The 14,851-nt window shown below is 44.7% G+C and overlaps 1 protein-coding gene across 1 annotated transcript in view; it reads right to left on the reverse strand.

Annotated features, from left to right (window-relative positions):
- TOGARAM1 (TOG array regulator of axonemal microtubules 1) overlaps window positions 1-14,851 on the reverse strand; it is a 44,872-nt gene that overhangs the window by 3,119 nt on the left and 26,902 nt on the right. Inside the window, exons 9-20 of the mRNA XM_074909193.1 lie at window positions 13,261-13,359; window positions 12,665-12,822; window positions 11,333-11,495; window positions 10,872-11,006; window positions 10,004-10,157; window positions 8,541-8,646; window positions 7,902-8,137; window positions 4,191-4,349; window positions 3,536-3,662; window positions 3,165-3,283; window positions 1,653-1,842; window positions 520-739 (exon numbers count right to left, since the gene is read on the reverse strand). Coding sequence (XP_074765294.1) covers window positions 520-739; window positions 1,653-1,842; window positions 3,165-3,283; window positions 3,536-3,662; window positions 4,191-4,349; window positions 7,902-8,137; window positions 8,541-8,646; window positions 10,004-10,157; window positions 10,872-11,006; window positions 11,333-11,495; window positions 12,665-12,822; window positions 13,261-13,359 — 1,866 coding nt within the window. The remainder of the gene's footprint in view (window positions 1-519; window positions 740-1,652; window positions 1,843-3,164; window positions 3,284-3,535; window positions 3,663-4,190; window positions 4,350-7,901; window positions 8,138-8,540; window positions 8,647-10,003; window positions 10,158-10,871; window positions 11,007-11,332; window positions 11,496-12,664; window positions 12,823-13,260; window positions 13,360-14,851) is intronic.

Consider the following 14,851-nt stretch of genomic DNA (forward strand, 5'->3'; position numbering starts at 1 on the left):
CCCGGGTCTCTGTGGGGAGAAGCAGCCCCCGCTGTTGTCGCTCGGCGCTGGGAGGTGCAGCGCGTGGGGGCGACCCACGCCGGGGCGTCTGGAGGAGAGCGTGGCCCCGCGGAGCTGGGGAGTGCCGGGAGACCCCCACGGCAGGAGGAAGGAGCAGCGGGACTGAGCGCAGCCCCGTGCCCTGCCCCTGCGCGGGGAGGAGGTGGAGAGAGCGGGAACGAAAGTGAGCGGGGAAGGAGGGAGGGGTGGGGGGGTTCTTCGGATGTGGGAACGCCTCTCACTGTCCCACTGCCTGTGCAGTGCTGGGCTGGTTAGTGCTGGAATTAAAGTGCTGTTCTTTTTCTTCCTCTGAGAAGTCTGTCTTCTGCCCGTGACGGTAATGGGTGGATCACCCCTCCCTGTCCTTATCGCGATTTGGTTTTGCTTCATTTCCTCCTTCCCAGTGCCGGGGTAAGGGGTGAGTGAAGGGCTGCCTGGTGCTCAGTTGCCCTCTGGGCTCAAACCAGGACAATTACTCACCTAAGTGTTGACACAGAGCCTGAATGACGTTGGTGGCAGCTGCATAAATCCCTGGGTTTTTGGAGTTTAGGTTGTTGTCCACCATGGCAGGAATTAACATGTTGATCACAGGGGACAAATTGTCTTTCAGCAATGGAATCATCTTGTGCATTGTCTCCAAAGCAACCTGATTTACTTTACTGTTCGAGTCATGCAAGCGAGACTTGAAGGCATCAAAGATCTGAAAAAATATCCAAACAGCGTTCACCAGAGTTAACGTTTGAGGTGGACATCACGTTTCCTGCTTTACTGTTACACTTCAATTGTCCATTTTAGCAAAAAGATGGCTCTGACATGCAAATACGAGAGATATCGTTCTAAGCAAGTAAAGCAACATTTGACATTTTTATACTGTGTAGTATTCAACTGTATCTCACCTCATCTGAATTGGAATCATTCCTGTACAATGTACTGGAGGTAAACTAGCCATCTGTAACTTTCAGTATGACCAACGTTTTCTGCAAGCAAGTATTTTTAGCAAGACATAGCTCTATTTAGTTTTAAAGATTTCAAAAAGTTTCACAGTTAAGACATTGTGAAATTCCCCAGAAGTATTTCATAGTTCCACAGCAAAGACACTGCACTGTTAGAAGACACTCTTGCTTTTCCTTTCATTATATCTATCACTAGTTTACAATTGTTGATTTTTCTCTTGAAGAACCTCCTTTCTTAGTAGAAAGGATACTTACCTTAAACTTTATCACAATACAGACCTTTCCTCACCTTCTCCTAGGCAAACAAAGCAGGCAGAACTTGCAGCTGTGTTTCGGAGACAGTTTTTCAGATCTCGATTAAACCTTGCTGCTCTTTTAGTAACCTGTTCCAATATTTTGATATTTACTTAGCAATGGCATGAAAAACTGCAGCCAGTATTCCAGAAACAGTTCAGAGTGCTAGCTCTAAGTGAAAATGTTCAGCTGCTTCCTCCTGTTTCCTTCCTTTGCTACCCTGTAGCTTACGTATCTCTCACCTACTCCTCAACGTTCTCCGGTTCATCAGACATTCTTATTGAAAAAGGGAGCCAAGATTTTTGTCAGAAAACTTTGAGACATGGCTTTAATGACCTTTGAAATGAAATGATTTCATACAGTTACCTTCACGATGTTTGCAACAACAAAGCCTTGATTGTTCTCTGTATCTGATAACAGCTGCTTAATGCCGTTTATGCGATCACGGAAGTCTTTTCCATTCAACAGACCTATAATGTCTTTAACATATTCTTCACTTTCTAGTGAGTTACGAGGAGCTGCTTTTCTTGTGACTTCACGGGCTTCTGTAGTCTCTCTATGGGAAAGGGAGAAGTTATTCAGTTAGCACAGCTGAAACAGGCGTCTTTAATCTCAGACACTCTCTTTCCATGTAAGCACAAATATCAGCAATAAGCAGAAAATCTGATGAAGAACCTTCACTTTAAATACGGTGATTTAAAAAAAAAAATCACCTAACAGTAATTGTTGTTCCTGCAGTCTCAATATACACTCCACTCCAAATGCATATCTACCTACCACACAAGAGATAAGCCTCAAGCAGGCAGGACCCTGTGCCCTTCCACGCCAGAGCAGCTGGGGGTGTGACCACTAACAGCTGTGAACTTCCCTCACATCAACGGGGGAAAAAATAAAGTTACTGTAGTTTAATTCTTTATACTCAAAGTACTTTAAACAGCGATCCCAGTCAAGGTGGCACCTAAGCAACATGCCATGCTGAGGTGGAAATTCAACTGCTCTGCATAGAGTATTTTGAAATAAATTTTCTGTAGCATGGGAAGCATTATAAAATCTGTGCAATCACTCTTCTGCCTGGGTAAGTATCCTGCACTTACAGACCAGTCCAGCGTCACTAGCTCATTCCTAACTCGTGAACAGAAGCTGTTGATGGTGAATGGAATAAGCACCTTTCTCTCATTTTCAAATTCAAACCTCTCAGCTCTGTGAGAACAAAAGGCACCAGCGAAACCTCCTGCCCTGCCGGTGCAGCGCAGGCTGCTGAAGGGACCCGAGTCAAAGGTGAGGGAGTGTCTGGTGTAAGGCAGGAGGTCACCTCTTCTAAGGAAGCAGACACGTAGCTTTACATGCCAATGCAAAATTTACCATCAAATGTGGGATTAGTTATTATTCTGAATAGCAGAGAGTTAAATCTGTTCTGAACAGACACGCTCGTCAGCCTGGAGGCAGTCACGGCCCCTACGAACTCTCCACTCTGGGCTGCAGTTTTTTGGCTTGGTTTAAATTCTGCAGGGTTTTGTTTACAGTTCAGTAGAAAACCTACTAGAGGACAAAGCGGAGAACAGACAGAGTATCATCTAAAAGCTTCAGGAGCCCCAGTCAGTGTCTGTACCGCGGCCATCGCCAGGCACGTGTGTGCCACGGGCCCTGACGGGCAGCGCCTGGACCCACGGCGTGCTGTGTGCTGGGGGTACCTGCACAGGCACCCGACAGACAAAGCAACTTCAAAACGCACAAAGCCATTCTAATATTACCAATTTAAAAGAGTTTTCCTGGGACGTGTCAAGTTTCTCCTTTTCCTTCAGCTATGTTTAATTTTCACAACCCTGTTGTGAACGGCCGGAGGCCAAGTTCCTAACGGGGCTGAGCGCTGGTTGTTACCTGTCCGTGACGTTGAGAGCATCTCTGGAAGTAGATGATGACCTCGAGTGTCCAACACTACCAGTATGGGAACGTCTTCCTTTTGCTGAGGGTGTATCCAACGGCATCTCCCCCAGACCCTGCCGAGGGTGGGACCGTTAATTAGCAGGGCTGGTGGAGGCCATCCGAGCACCGCAGGAGGCACCAAAGTGCATTTCCCCCAGTGCCTCTGCCGGGAGCGAGGGCAGGCCCGGGGCAGGAGCAGCAGTGCCTCACCCAGCTGCCCTCACCCACCCTGCTCCCAGCGCCCTCCCCGCTGCCCTGCAGGTACCTCAGCACCACTAGTGCCCGTTGACGTGTCTCAGCTGTTAAACAAGAACTTTTCCACACACCTTTTCACGCAGATTGCTAACCGATTCCTTAATGTAAGGCAAATCCTTGGTCGGCACATACTTTTCAAGTGTTTTATCAAAATCAGGATGAGTCATCATACTGAAGAGCATCTTTCGACCGTAAAACCTGCAGGGCAACAGACCACGACATACACCCATGAACACTGAGTTGTTTTAGAGTAACATTGATAACTACAGGTGTGTAATTCCAAAATATAAAAGTGCGGGAAGATCGCTATCTGTACGTGTATCCAGACACCCCGGTCATCCTCCCACAAAGAAACTATGCTCAAGAGTCACAATTTTTATTTATTTAATCAACAACCCGGCAAGCTGATGAGAACAGCCTGCCACGTGAGCCAGGATGGTGCAGCCCTGTCAGTCTGACAGCGTGGATCCAGCCAGCGTTCCCGCCGCGGCCTGTACCCCACCTGACGGACACGGCGTGCCCTTGGAGCCCCCTTCCCCCCGCAGCAGGTAATTCCTGGCACACGCAGTCTTAAGGGGCTCGGCAGTGCTGGCCTAACGGCTGGACTCGACCGTCTTAAGGGTCTTTTCCAACCCGAATGATTCCATGATTCTCTCCTCTGCCGCCGCAGAGGAACAGAGGCCGAACTCGGCAGAGCTCAGGGTCTGACCTGTGACCCTTACTGACCTTGTCTGCTGGGAACTGTCCTGTGCAAACCTGCCGATGGCAGGGAAAACCCGATCCGCCACGACTTTGGTGCCAGACAGAATCCGCTCCGGTCCCATCCGTTCTACAATGTCCGAGAGGTGCTGGGCTGTGCATCTCCTCACCGCGGAGTGCAGGTGGCTAAAGAGAACACAGCAGCTTAGTCACAGCCCGTGGCAGCACTGAACAGCACTAGCCCTGTGCTCTGCCAAACAGGGCATACAAGGTTTCTTTTTTCATCTTTAGCCTGACCTACAACTAGTTTACTGCTGACATGCAGATACTTAATCTGTCTGTACAGAGCAGACCCTGTGGAGCCAAGACAAATAGCTTCATTTAAAAGGATAATCCGTTTGATTCAATTTTATTTCATTTGCTTAAAATTCCAAACTACAAGAACGCAAATGAAAAAAGAGAAACTGCGTTCAGGGATAATCCATTTGATCAAATTTAATTTCGTTCACTTAAAATTCCAAACTACAAGAACGCAAATGAAAAAAGGAAAAATCGTGTTCTTTTTGTTTCAAGGCAGTTTCAACCTCTAACTACACCTTTTCGGATTAATAAAATTAGTCATTTTCTTCTTTTTAGAATTTAATTTCTAGCTTTTCTTAACATAATTGTGCAATATTTTAGAAAGCACACTCCTACATGTTCTTTCCATCACCCTTATGAAAAACAAGTCCTTATACTCAGAAACACACCCTATGTATTTTATATCCATTTAAAATGAAATAAAGCAGTATTAACTTCTAAAAATCTTGCAGAAGTCTATCTTCTACAAAATGGGGGCCATTAAACACCTATGCTGATGGAAACGAGAGAAAAGCTGGAATCACTTTTCAAACCTGTGCAGCAAACTAACCTTTTCTATACATTCTGCTGTACCCGTTGATCCCGTATGATTTCAGAGTACACAGTGCTGCAAATTCAAACTTTCCCAATTTTATCTTTGGATTAAAAATCCTCCTTTGAGGAGAATTTCACTGCATAGTAAACTAGATATCTGTGTGGCTCATTGTTCATAGGGAAATACAGGTTTAAAGGAGGGAGCTAAGGAAAAGAATTGACCTGCTAAACCACAAGTGGCTCCCTGGCTTTGCAGTCTGACATCAACATCCAGGTTCTTCCTGACTGACTGGGTCCCCATTTCACCCAGATTTTAGTTCTCCCTGGTTCCACAGATTGCCACAGCCTCTCTGGACGTAAAGCTACCACTAGACCGGGCTGCAGGAAGCAGCTTCAGTTTGCACAAAGACAAATGAGCGGGTCGTTCAAACTGCAAAACCTGGCGGCTCCGAATAGAGGCCAGGCTGCAAAACCCAGCTACAGCAAAACCCAGCTACAGCAAAACCCAGCTGTAGCACAGCCCTGCCCCAGCGGCTACTGAGCTCCCTGCTTTAGGCCTGGCTTTGGGTCATGCTTAGCACCTGCAGTTCCATCTGGACAGCAGCCAGACGTCTCGGGAGCCTGGGAGAACGAACTCCTGCTGCCTGTGCCCACGGAACACGAGAACTGTGAGGCCTAAAGACCTCCCCGTGTGCAGGCCCCGCTCCCCGGGAACGGCTGCTGCTCGTGTAAGGCAGCTGGAAACATTTCTGTATGCACGACAGACCTTGGAATAAACCCAATCCACACAGGTCAGAAACATGGTTCCAGAACTCCTGAAACACCATCACTTTCAGATCTAGCCCTGGAATCATGCTCTTGGATCAAGCTCCTGTCCACAGAGGTGAGTTCAGAGCAACAGTCCAGCAGCTTTAGAGCAGCATCTCAGAACAGCAAACAAAAATGGCTTTCATTACTCTTGTTGGTAAAGTCAAAACCAGCTTTGTGGCTGATGAAGAATCAGTGTATATATCTACTCAGGGCTGCAAGCATTAATACTAATGATCACAGTAGGCTTGAAAAGTGTTGAGCAGAGAACAGGTAAATTTTAAAAGGCCTTAAGAATTGTGGGCAAAACCGTAACTATTAACCTGAGTATGTAAGTTGTGGTGAACAGAGCAGCTCAATCTATATGCCGAATTTAGAAAAGACAGCCTTTGTGTAAATACACAGTTGTGCCAAACAGAACCTTTCCACTTCATCCTGAAGACACATGTCATTTTTCTCCCAGATTTCCAGTTTGAAAGATAATTCTTGTGTTCCTTGTTCCAGCCTCTGGAGATGAGTGTGTGTGCTGCAGGGGCTTTGCTGCTAGGATAGCCAGGGCCTCCTGAAGCCAACACTAGAAAAGCTGTAACTCCCAGTGCTACTTAGGCCATCCCCTGATGTGTTTGCATTAAAAACACACTGTACTCCATCATTTAGAAACTGCTTTGGCTGAAGTCTTCTCAGCCGTGAAGAAAGTAATCCCTGCCTCAAATGCTGCATTCAGACTCACAGCTCGGATAATTCTGGTGCCTCAGATATGTGAAAATGTAGCCAAGTTCACAAAGCGGAGGGGCCAGATCGTTATAGGTCTAGAAAACTCAGGGATAGGTCAGTGTGTTTGAATCAGCCACTGAAAATGGGGAGATCAGATGCAGCCAATTATGATCAGCAGTATTGCTTGGCCAAGGATTTCCGAAGAAGAGATGGGAGTACACAGAGACCACCTTACATGGCTTTTGAATTAAAGCAACCTCTGCTGCTCTTCGACTCACTAAAACAGCTACGTGTGGGACGGCTCATAAATAATTCAAATCCTAAGGCTGGTATTTGCCTTTCAGTTTAAAGTTCAGGTAATTGCAGTAGGATTCTCACTGGCTTTTGGGAGACAGAATCAATATATTCCACAACAACCAGCTTCCCAGGAAACGAAACATTTTGAATCAAGACTTAACTCATGGTTTGTAGCTGTGCAGAAAGTCTAAGGATCAATTTATAATGTAGAGTCTGAAATATTTAATGGAAGGGAGAGGCTATGAGAAATGAAGCCTACTGAACGTTATCTAAGTGATGACAGACAGAGATGAAGTCAAAGTAGGTACATATCTGACTACTGGAATGCCTGATGGCTTGGTTAAGTGTTGCTGTTACAGTGAACGAGGGTATAAAAGGAAAAGAACAACATACTCAGCAGGAGAAGTGACAGAAAGGAATGTAACTTCTACTACAGACTGAGGTGAGCTAGAGCTCAGGATCAGAAATGGAGCTTGTCACATCTGAGGTACTCAAGAAAATAATGGCCACCACCACAGTAAAGGAAATTAAAAAGCAGGCAAAAAGACTATTAACCAGCTCAGTCTAGAGGAGAATAGGAAATCAGACGAGATAGTTGCAGCTAGAGAATTGTAAGTTAGAAATCATCTTTCTAAGTAAAAGGTAGTGCTGAAAACCGAAGAAGACAGGCATTTGATTCTAGAGCAAATGAAAAACGAGACTGCTATGTGAGCTTTCCTAGGCAAAGCAAAACAGCAGGTTCCTAAGAATACTGTATCAACAGTGAATAAAACTACCGAAGTGTTGCAAAATGACCAGAAAATATACCAAGCTCTAAAATCAACAGTCAGCTCTTCACATAAGGTACAGAAAGAAGCAGAGGGGGCTACATTATGCCAACAACAAACGTTGCCCTGGGTAGAAGTTTTGCAGAGCTGACTTAGGGTATTTTCATATTTCTGCCTATTGTATTTTGATTTTCTGTTAAAAAGACTATATTTAATCTATTCACAAGTTATTTCTTTATAAAGTCTTTATAAGAATTACCTTTGCCCTCCATTTATAAGAGAACAAAGTGCACGTGCTGGAGTCACATTATTAACCATAGCCTTCAGTGCTTTGTCTACCTCTTCCCTTATAAAAGTGTTGGATTCACCAGCTTTGTGCAAAAGGACTTTTACTGTATTATCTAGTTCTTGATCCATGCTCTTTTTCAGGTAGGTGAACAAATCCCCTAAACAGACCACAGCAGCTCGAGAAACACCTGAGCGTAAATTCTTGACCTGCACACAGGAAAAACCCAAACAAACAATGAATAATGTTTACAAAATATACTTTAAAATAAGTAAAGCTTAACGTTTCCCTTTGTAATTTTTAAGTAACATTAAAAGCAACTGAGAAACACATTTCTAACTTGATTCAAGGTGTGTGAGAATTAAAATACATACACATGAAAATCATTACACAGTTACAATCTAAATTTTTTCAGTCTCTTGGCAAATCAGATCAAGTGTTGGTATCTGAAGTATGAGCTGCTTTGCTGAATGACAAACTCATCCTTTTGAGACTGTCCAACAGAGGAAAACTAACCACAGATGAACATAGCATTTAATTTCAGTGTTTGAGAGCTATAAAATATGTATACACACATATAGTCAGTGAAAGACTCTGATAGTAAAATTTAACCTCTTGAGCCACAGCCAAACTTGTTTCGTGTAGCTTTGCAGCCACAACAGGCACGTGGTAGGCAGACAAGCATCTAACGAAGTTCAGACCTTCAATTTTCTTCTCCCTATGTAAAAAAAAAAAAAAAAAAAAAAAAAAGTTCAAAATGTTTGCAAATGTTCATAAGAATGTTAAACCACAGAATTCTGAGAAACGACACAAGCAAATACATTAGATTGTAACACACAGCACTGAGATACAGGGTGGGAAATTCCTTTAAAGCCAGGCCTCCTTTTCAGGTGGAAGCAGGAGTGTTTTAGCACCCCGGTCCCCGGCTCTCTCCTACGGTTCTGGGCCCAGCTCCCGGCAGTGCCAGGCAGAGGGGACGTTCCTCCCCCGCGGTGGAAGCAGCAGCACTGTCACCCCATTTCGCAGCCAGGGCACCGGGAGCCCTGTGCTCCACGGCGAGGGAGAAGAGGCGGCAGTGGGGGCCCTCCCCAGACCGGCGCTTGAACCCAGAGACCTCCGCACCCCTCTGGGCTTTGCTGCTGAGCCTCCGCTTCTGACACTCAGGCCACAACAACCCCCAGCAGCGCTGCAGGCCTGGGCAGGAGTGGCTGGAAGAGAGGGACCTGGGGGTGATTGCCAGCCGGCTGAGCAGGAGCCAGCAGAGTGCCCAGGGGGCCAAGGAGGGCAATGGCATCCTGGCTTGTGTCAGCACTGGCGTGGCCAGCAGGGACAGGGAAGGGATCTGAGCCCTGGGCTCGGCACTGGGGAGGCCGCCCCTCGATTCCTGGGTTCAGCTTTGGGCCCCTCACCCCAAAAAGGCCATTGAATGACTCGAGCGTGGCCAGAGAAGGGCAACGGAGCTGGGGCAGGGTCTGGAGCACAGGTCTGCTGGGGAGCGGCTGGGGGAACTGGGGGGGTTCAGTCTGGAGCAGAGGAGGCTGAGGGGAGACCTCCTGGCCCTCTGCAACTCCCTGCCAGGAGGGGGCAGAGAGGGGGGATGAGTCTCTGGAGCCAAGGCCCCAGCGCCAGGCCCCGAGGGAATGGCCTCAAGCTGCCCAGGGCAGGGTCAGGCTGGCTCTGAGGAAGGATTTCTGTGCAGAAGGGGCTGTTGGGCGTTGGAATGGGCTGCCCAGGGCAGGGGGGAGTCCCCGGGATCCCTGGAGGGGTTGAAGAGTCGGGCTGAGCCAGCGCTGAGGGATCTGGGGGAGTTGGGAACGGTCAGGGGGAGGGTCATGGTTGGGCTGGAGGAGCTGCAAGGGCTTTTCCAACCCGGATGATTCCGGGATTCTGTGTGATTCTGTGACAGTTACAGCTGAATCTAGATTTGGACTGAAAAAAGCTTTTTTTTCTTTTTCTCTACTTGCAATCCTTCTGTTTCTAATATTATGTCCATTTCGCTGTTCTTTTCAAAGCGATTTATCAAAACAAGTGCCTTCTACACTACCTTCAGGTCCTGGGCAGACGTTTACACCTACCAGTCCTCATCAGCTAAAAGCACCAAGGCTTCGGCCAGTGCCGCCTCTGGCTTCGAGAAGGGCTGCAGTTCTGATGGGTCCATTATTTCTGGGCTATGAGTGACTGATGGAGTCTGGTCTTTATAGCGCCCTCGTGTCCCAGGAGAAATGTCATCTGCAAAGTCATGAAGCATAAGAAATAATCGGCATCATCTGAAGAAACTAATTCATTCAAAGGAAGGAAATATAAAAAGTTTGAGGTGAAGCCTGCTGCTACTAGGGGAGCAGGTTTTCAAAAAGACAGCTTTCCCAGTGACATCCTCAATCATTCAGCATTTTGCTCGTATGTATTTATTTTTTTTTGCAAACTACCACCACTTAAAAAAGCTGCAAACACAGATGTAGGGGGTTGTTTCATGTAACAACAGACAGTGTGCTGAAAGTAGCACAGTAAGACACAAGAGTAAAACTTAAAGAGCCACTTGAGAAATTCTGAAGACCTCTGACCATCACCTGTATGAGCTCCTACTCTGAAAAGATTTCTACTGCGTATTTTAAAGGCATCTCAGTGCCAAAATGTACCCAGAAATGTTTTTCTTGGAGACAGAAGGGAGTCGATTCAGCATTGCACCGTTTAAGTTGCTGAGCAAGTAAAACGCCCTCTCATGCTTCGAACAACTTCCCAACAAATTATAGATTAAAAATGTTTCAAGGGGGCAGTCATGAATTCTAATCCCTTCACCACCACCCCCAAAGTACTGATCTTCCAGAGCACCTCAGGACTGTCCATTGTACAAATAACCCGTGTTAAACCTGATTGTATTTTGGAACTGTCCCACTCCACACGTCCAAATATTTTAACAGTCTTTAACTAACTCTAACAACTTACCAGAATCCAGCAAGGATGAACATTTTGTCTTCTTCAAACTGGATTTTCTTTTTAATGAAGGATTCGAGGCCATGTTTTCTAATGACAAAGATACACTTCTTGCTGATGTTAATATATCCTCACAAAGATTTACCTCTACAAAATAGAAAGAAATGTCCAAACTACAACAACAAATCAGAAAAAAAGGAAAAAACTAGTATTTCCAATCATAATTTGTCTTTCGAGATTTTTCTTAACAACAGTCTTTCAAATATTTCCCATAAGCCCTTCACTCTCCACCATCTGCACTGTAAGACTGACAACAAATGACTAAAGAGCAAACTGCAGTCTATAATTAATTCTAGCAATACCTCACATCGCTCTAAACAGTCATGGGTTTTGGTAATTATCACAGAATTTAACTTCCCTTCCAGAGGCATTTAACAATACATCACTCATTTAAGACAAACACTAATTCTCACTTTCTGTTGCCATGTTCTCTGGTTCATTCAGTTTAAGTCTTTCCCAAGGGTTTTCTTCCTTCCCTTCGAAGCCTTTGACTTCCTGATGTTCTTTATGTTCTTTTTGTTCCTTTTTCTTCCTCCTCATCTTATCTTGGGCAGATTTTGACATGGCAACTTTTAGCTGCAAAAAAACAATGCACACATTATGATATGCAATATAATACAATGCACAAGTTACCCAATAACTTATTGCCTGGTTTTTTGATACTAAGGTAAGCATGGAAAATTACTATTTTCACCATTGTTCTACAGAGCAAAAGGAAATTATTCACATAAATATTAAATCTCATCCTGAAAAGAGCTGGGTGCATGCCTTCTGCATGGTAACCAGTCCTCCTGGCAATAAGAAGCAACATTCCAGGTTTAAACATTTAAGGGAAATAATCCCTTACTCTAAAATAGCTGACAGTTAGAGAACTAAGGTCTGCAAGACAAGGTCTTCTGTTCCTTGGCAGTATTGTGTAGTTTCTAGAATTTTAACTAACAATTGCACAGGCTGGGCTAACTCACATTTAAGTGCATGGGGGTTTTTTTAAACAGTGTCTTTAACAGTGTGATCTGAGCCTAGTCTCTTATACTTTTAAGATGCTTGCAGTTCCTCCTGAAAACTTAGTAACATTTAATACATTCCTCCATTTACTCCTTTGAATTGGATCCCTCCAAGCATTTGTATCTTCAGTGGAAATCGGAAAGCAAACCCACTGTTTATCACTAATTAAAGTTTCGCTCATCTTAAAATGTTATTTTAAATGCTCTCAGAAAGGCTTGTGATTATCCTTTCAAGTTTTTAAGCATTTGTGTCACTCTTCACTCAGGTAAGTCTTGCTCCATGTTCTAGCAGATGTAGGTTGTATTTACCAAAGCAGCACCACTCCTCGTGAAACCGTACGACAGGACAAATATCCAATGTTTTTTAAAAAACTTATGAACGGAGCTAGATTGCTATGTCCATCGGAGAAACAAGATGTGACCAAGCCCAGCCCATTCCTCCTGCTTCCACATCTGTGCGTGCTGTGGCAGTCAGAGGACGCTTTCCAGCCCCACTCCCCGCTGCAGCCCCTTCGCCCAGAGGCTTCCGAGTTAGGGGGGAACCTTCTGACACAGCAATTTGCTGTTATAAAATACCCAGGGGCAACCAAAACCAAAGAACGGGGAGAAGCAGCTTGATGGCTACAGCCTGTTTTAACCAAACTCTTGACTACCACGGCAGAGAGACTGCAAAACTGCATGGAGCTGTGTTCAGACACACAAAAAGGAAGCGAGACAGTACAGAAGTCGGGGCGCTCTCACCTCTGTCTCATTTTCCGCGTGGAGCTGAGCAGCACTGCTCTGCTGGCTGCTCCTCGCGCAGCTCCCTGGCGACGCCTCGCTCTCCTCCTCATCCCCAGTCCCCACGCACGCTGGGCAGGGGCTGGGTGTCTGTGCAGAAGGAGGACTCCCAAAAACACCTGAAAGACAAATCCCGTCGTGCCCTCACCAACACAACCGCTGTACTCGGCAGAACTTAGTCAAAACTAAAACCCAAAAGGAATTCAAGAAGGTAAAACCATTACACTATTAGTGCCATGCTATGACACTACTAGTGCCAATTTTCACCCCAAAGTTCTCTTCTTTCATTCTGCCAAGCAGGATGGATGCACGTACACGCATGCACACCAAGACCTGACCTTCACCACTTACTGCCAGTCTTTGTTGTTGGAATGGAATAGCCAGGAACTGCAAAACTCTCAAGCATAATTCTTATTATTCCCATTCAAACTGGACGTTGTTCACAATCTAAAATGTTGCACAGAGCCTGTTTTTCATTTTCCCACTCTATAAAGATGCATTTTCCCTCATTTTAATACCGTGATGAGATATAGGAGATAATTTTGATTTCGTAATACCTTTACCAACAATTACAACTGCATCTTCACACAGGATGCTTGGTGAAATGAAATCTGGATTGTTCATCTCTGGAAAACTAGGTGTTGACTCTGCAAGACCTTAAAAAAAGATAAATCACAGCACATAAATCATGAGGTTTACGCTTTGGTACATGTTTTCTTCTAAAATACCATCACACACTGACATCTGAATTTATCACTTTTATGAAACAGTATATTTTCGAGTTACTGAAGTTAACAGGATTTACTAAATATTGATAGCCTCAAAATCACGGAAAGCATATAGCAAACAAAATTTCTGCCAGAAGATCATAAAGCAAACCAATGTTTGTAAGAGGATTTTTAAATCAACTGATTCCGCTGAAAAAACCCCAGAAGTTTCTAAGTCAGTGGAAGTATCACGCTGTTTCTTACATAATTCAGCGCAAATGAATCAAAACAGAATGTGCTAAATTTTGTTTTTCCCCAAGCAGCACTTGATGCTGTTTGCCATAATTATACACTCCCATGCCGGCTCCACTGGCTGCAGATAAAAATGACAGTTTGGGACAACAGAAGGGCACCATTTGCTTTTACTATTGAACGTGAACGATCAGAAATCTCTAACCAGAAGAGATGATTGAGCGAAGCCTGATTACCTTCTAGAGAGGGGGAAAATGAAATCCGTGGGCTACTGAACCACCTCTGGTGAGCCACACGCTGGCAAACCACCAGCCGCAGCGAGCCGGGACTTGGACAGCTCTGGCACACTCCCTGCCCTTATCTCCACCTTCAGTTTGCCCAAAATAATCACAGGTGACACACTGACAGATGCCTCTTTACTTTACAAATTACCTCCTTACCTAGTTTCAGTTTTAGAGCTCTCCTTTTTAGGATTCATGAGAAGAAAGATGAAGTGAAAAGGTTTCTCTTGAAAGCGTCACTTTGTCCTCCCACAAACCCAATCACTGTCCTCGGAATATTCCAAGTTTTAACACTTGAGCACTGTCAAAACTGGCCTTTTGGGATTTTCTGGAATATAATCTTGAGGCTTCATGAGCAATTGCTCTCTTAAGACTGTAAGTGAATGGGCATCAAATACTGGATCTTCCTGGAGCCTACCCCCAGATCAGGACCTTCTGTCTTAACCTCAGCTTCCAGCCAAAAAACCTGACAAACTGCCATTTCACAGGCATCGCAGGATAAGCAGGTGTTAACAAAAAAAAAGAGAAGTATTTACAAATCTGATTACAGACTTTACTTCCATTGCTCAGCTTCAAATGGTTCACACAAAATAGCACTCCACCGTTTCTATAAAACCTTGAGAACAGACGAAACTGTCCATGTTTAATGTTGAAACAAAAGACAGAAAACCCAAAAAATTCTTATTGTGACAAAGATCTTCATTAATCGATGTCTAATCAATGTCTACTTAATTTTCTGTTTATCACTAAAACATGATTACTTGAAACCCTGCGAGAGATCTGAACAAGAGACAGTGAAGTCATATGCTCCTTAAACAGACTTCCACACTTTACTTTTGATGTTCAAAAAAAAAAAAAAAAGAAGTTGCTGCTCTATTCTAACAAGTTTATAGTTGGAAAATACGTCT

The sequence above is a fragment of the Athene noctua genome, chromosome 6 (genome assembly GCF_965140245.1).
Source record: "Athene noctua chromosome 6, bAthNoc1.hap1.1, whole genome shotgun sequence".
Lineage (NCBI taxonomy): Eukaryota > Metazoa > Chordata > Aves > Strigiformes > Strigidae > Athene > Athene noctua.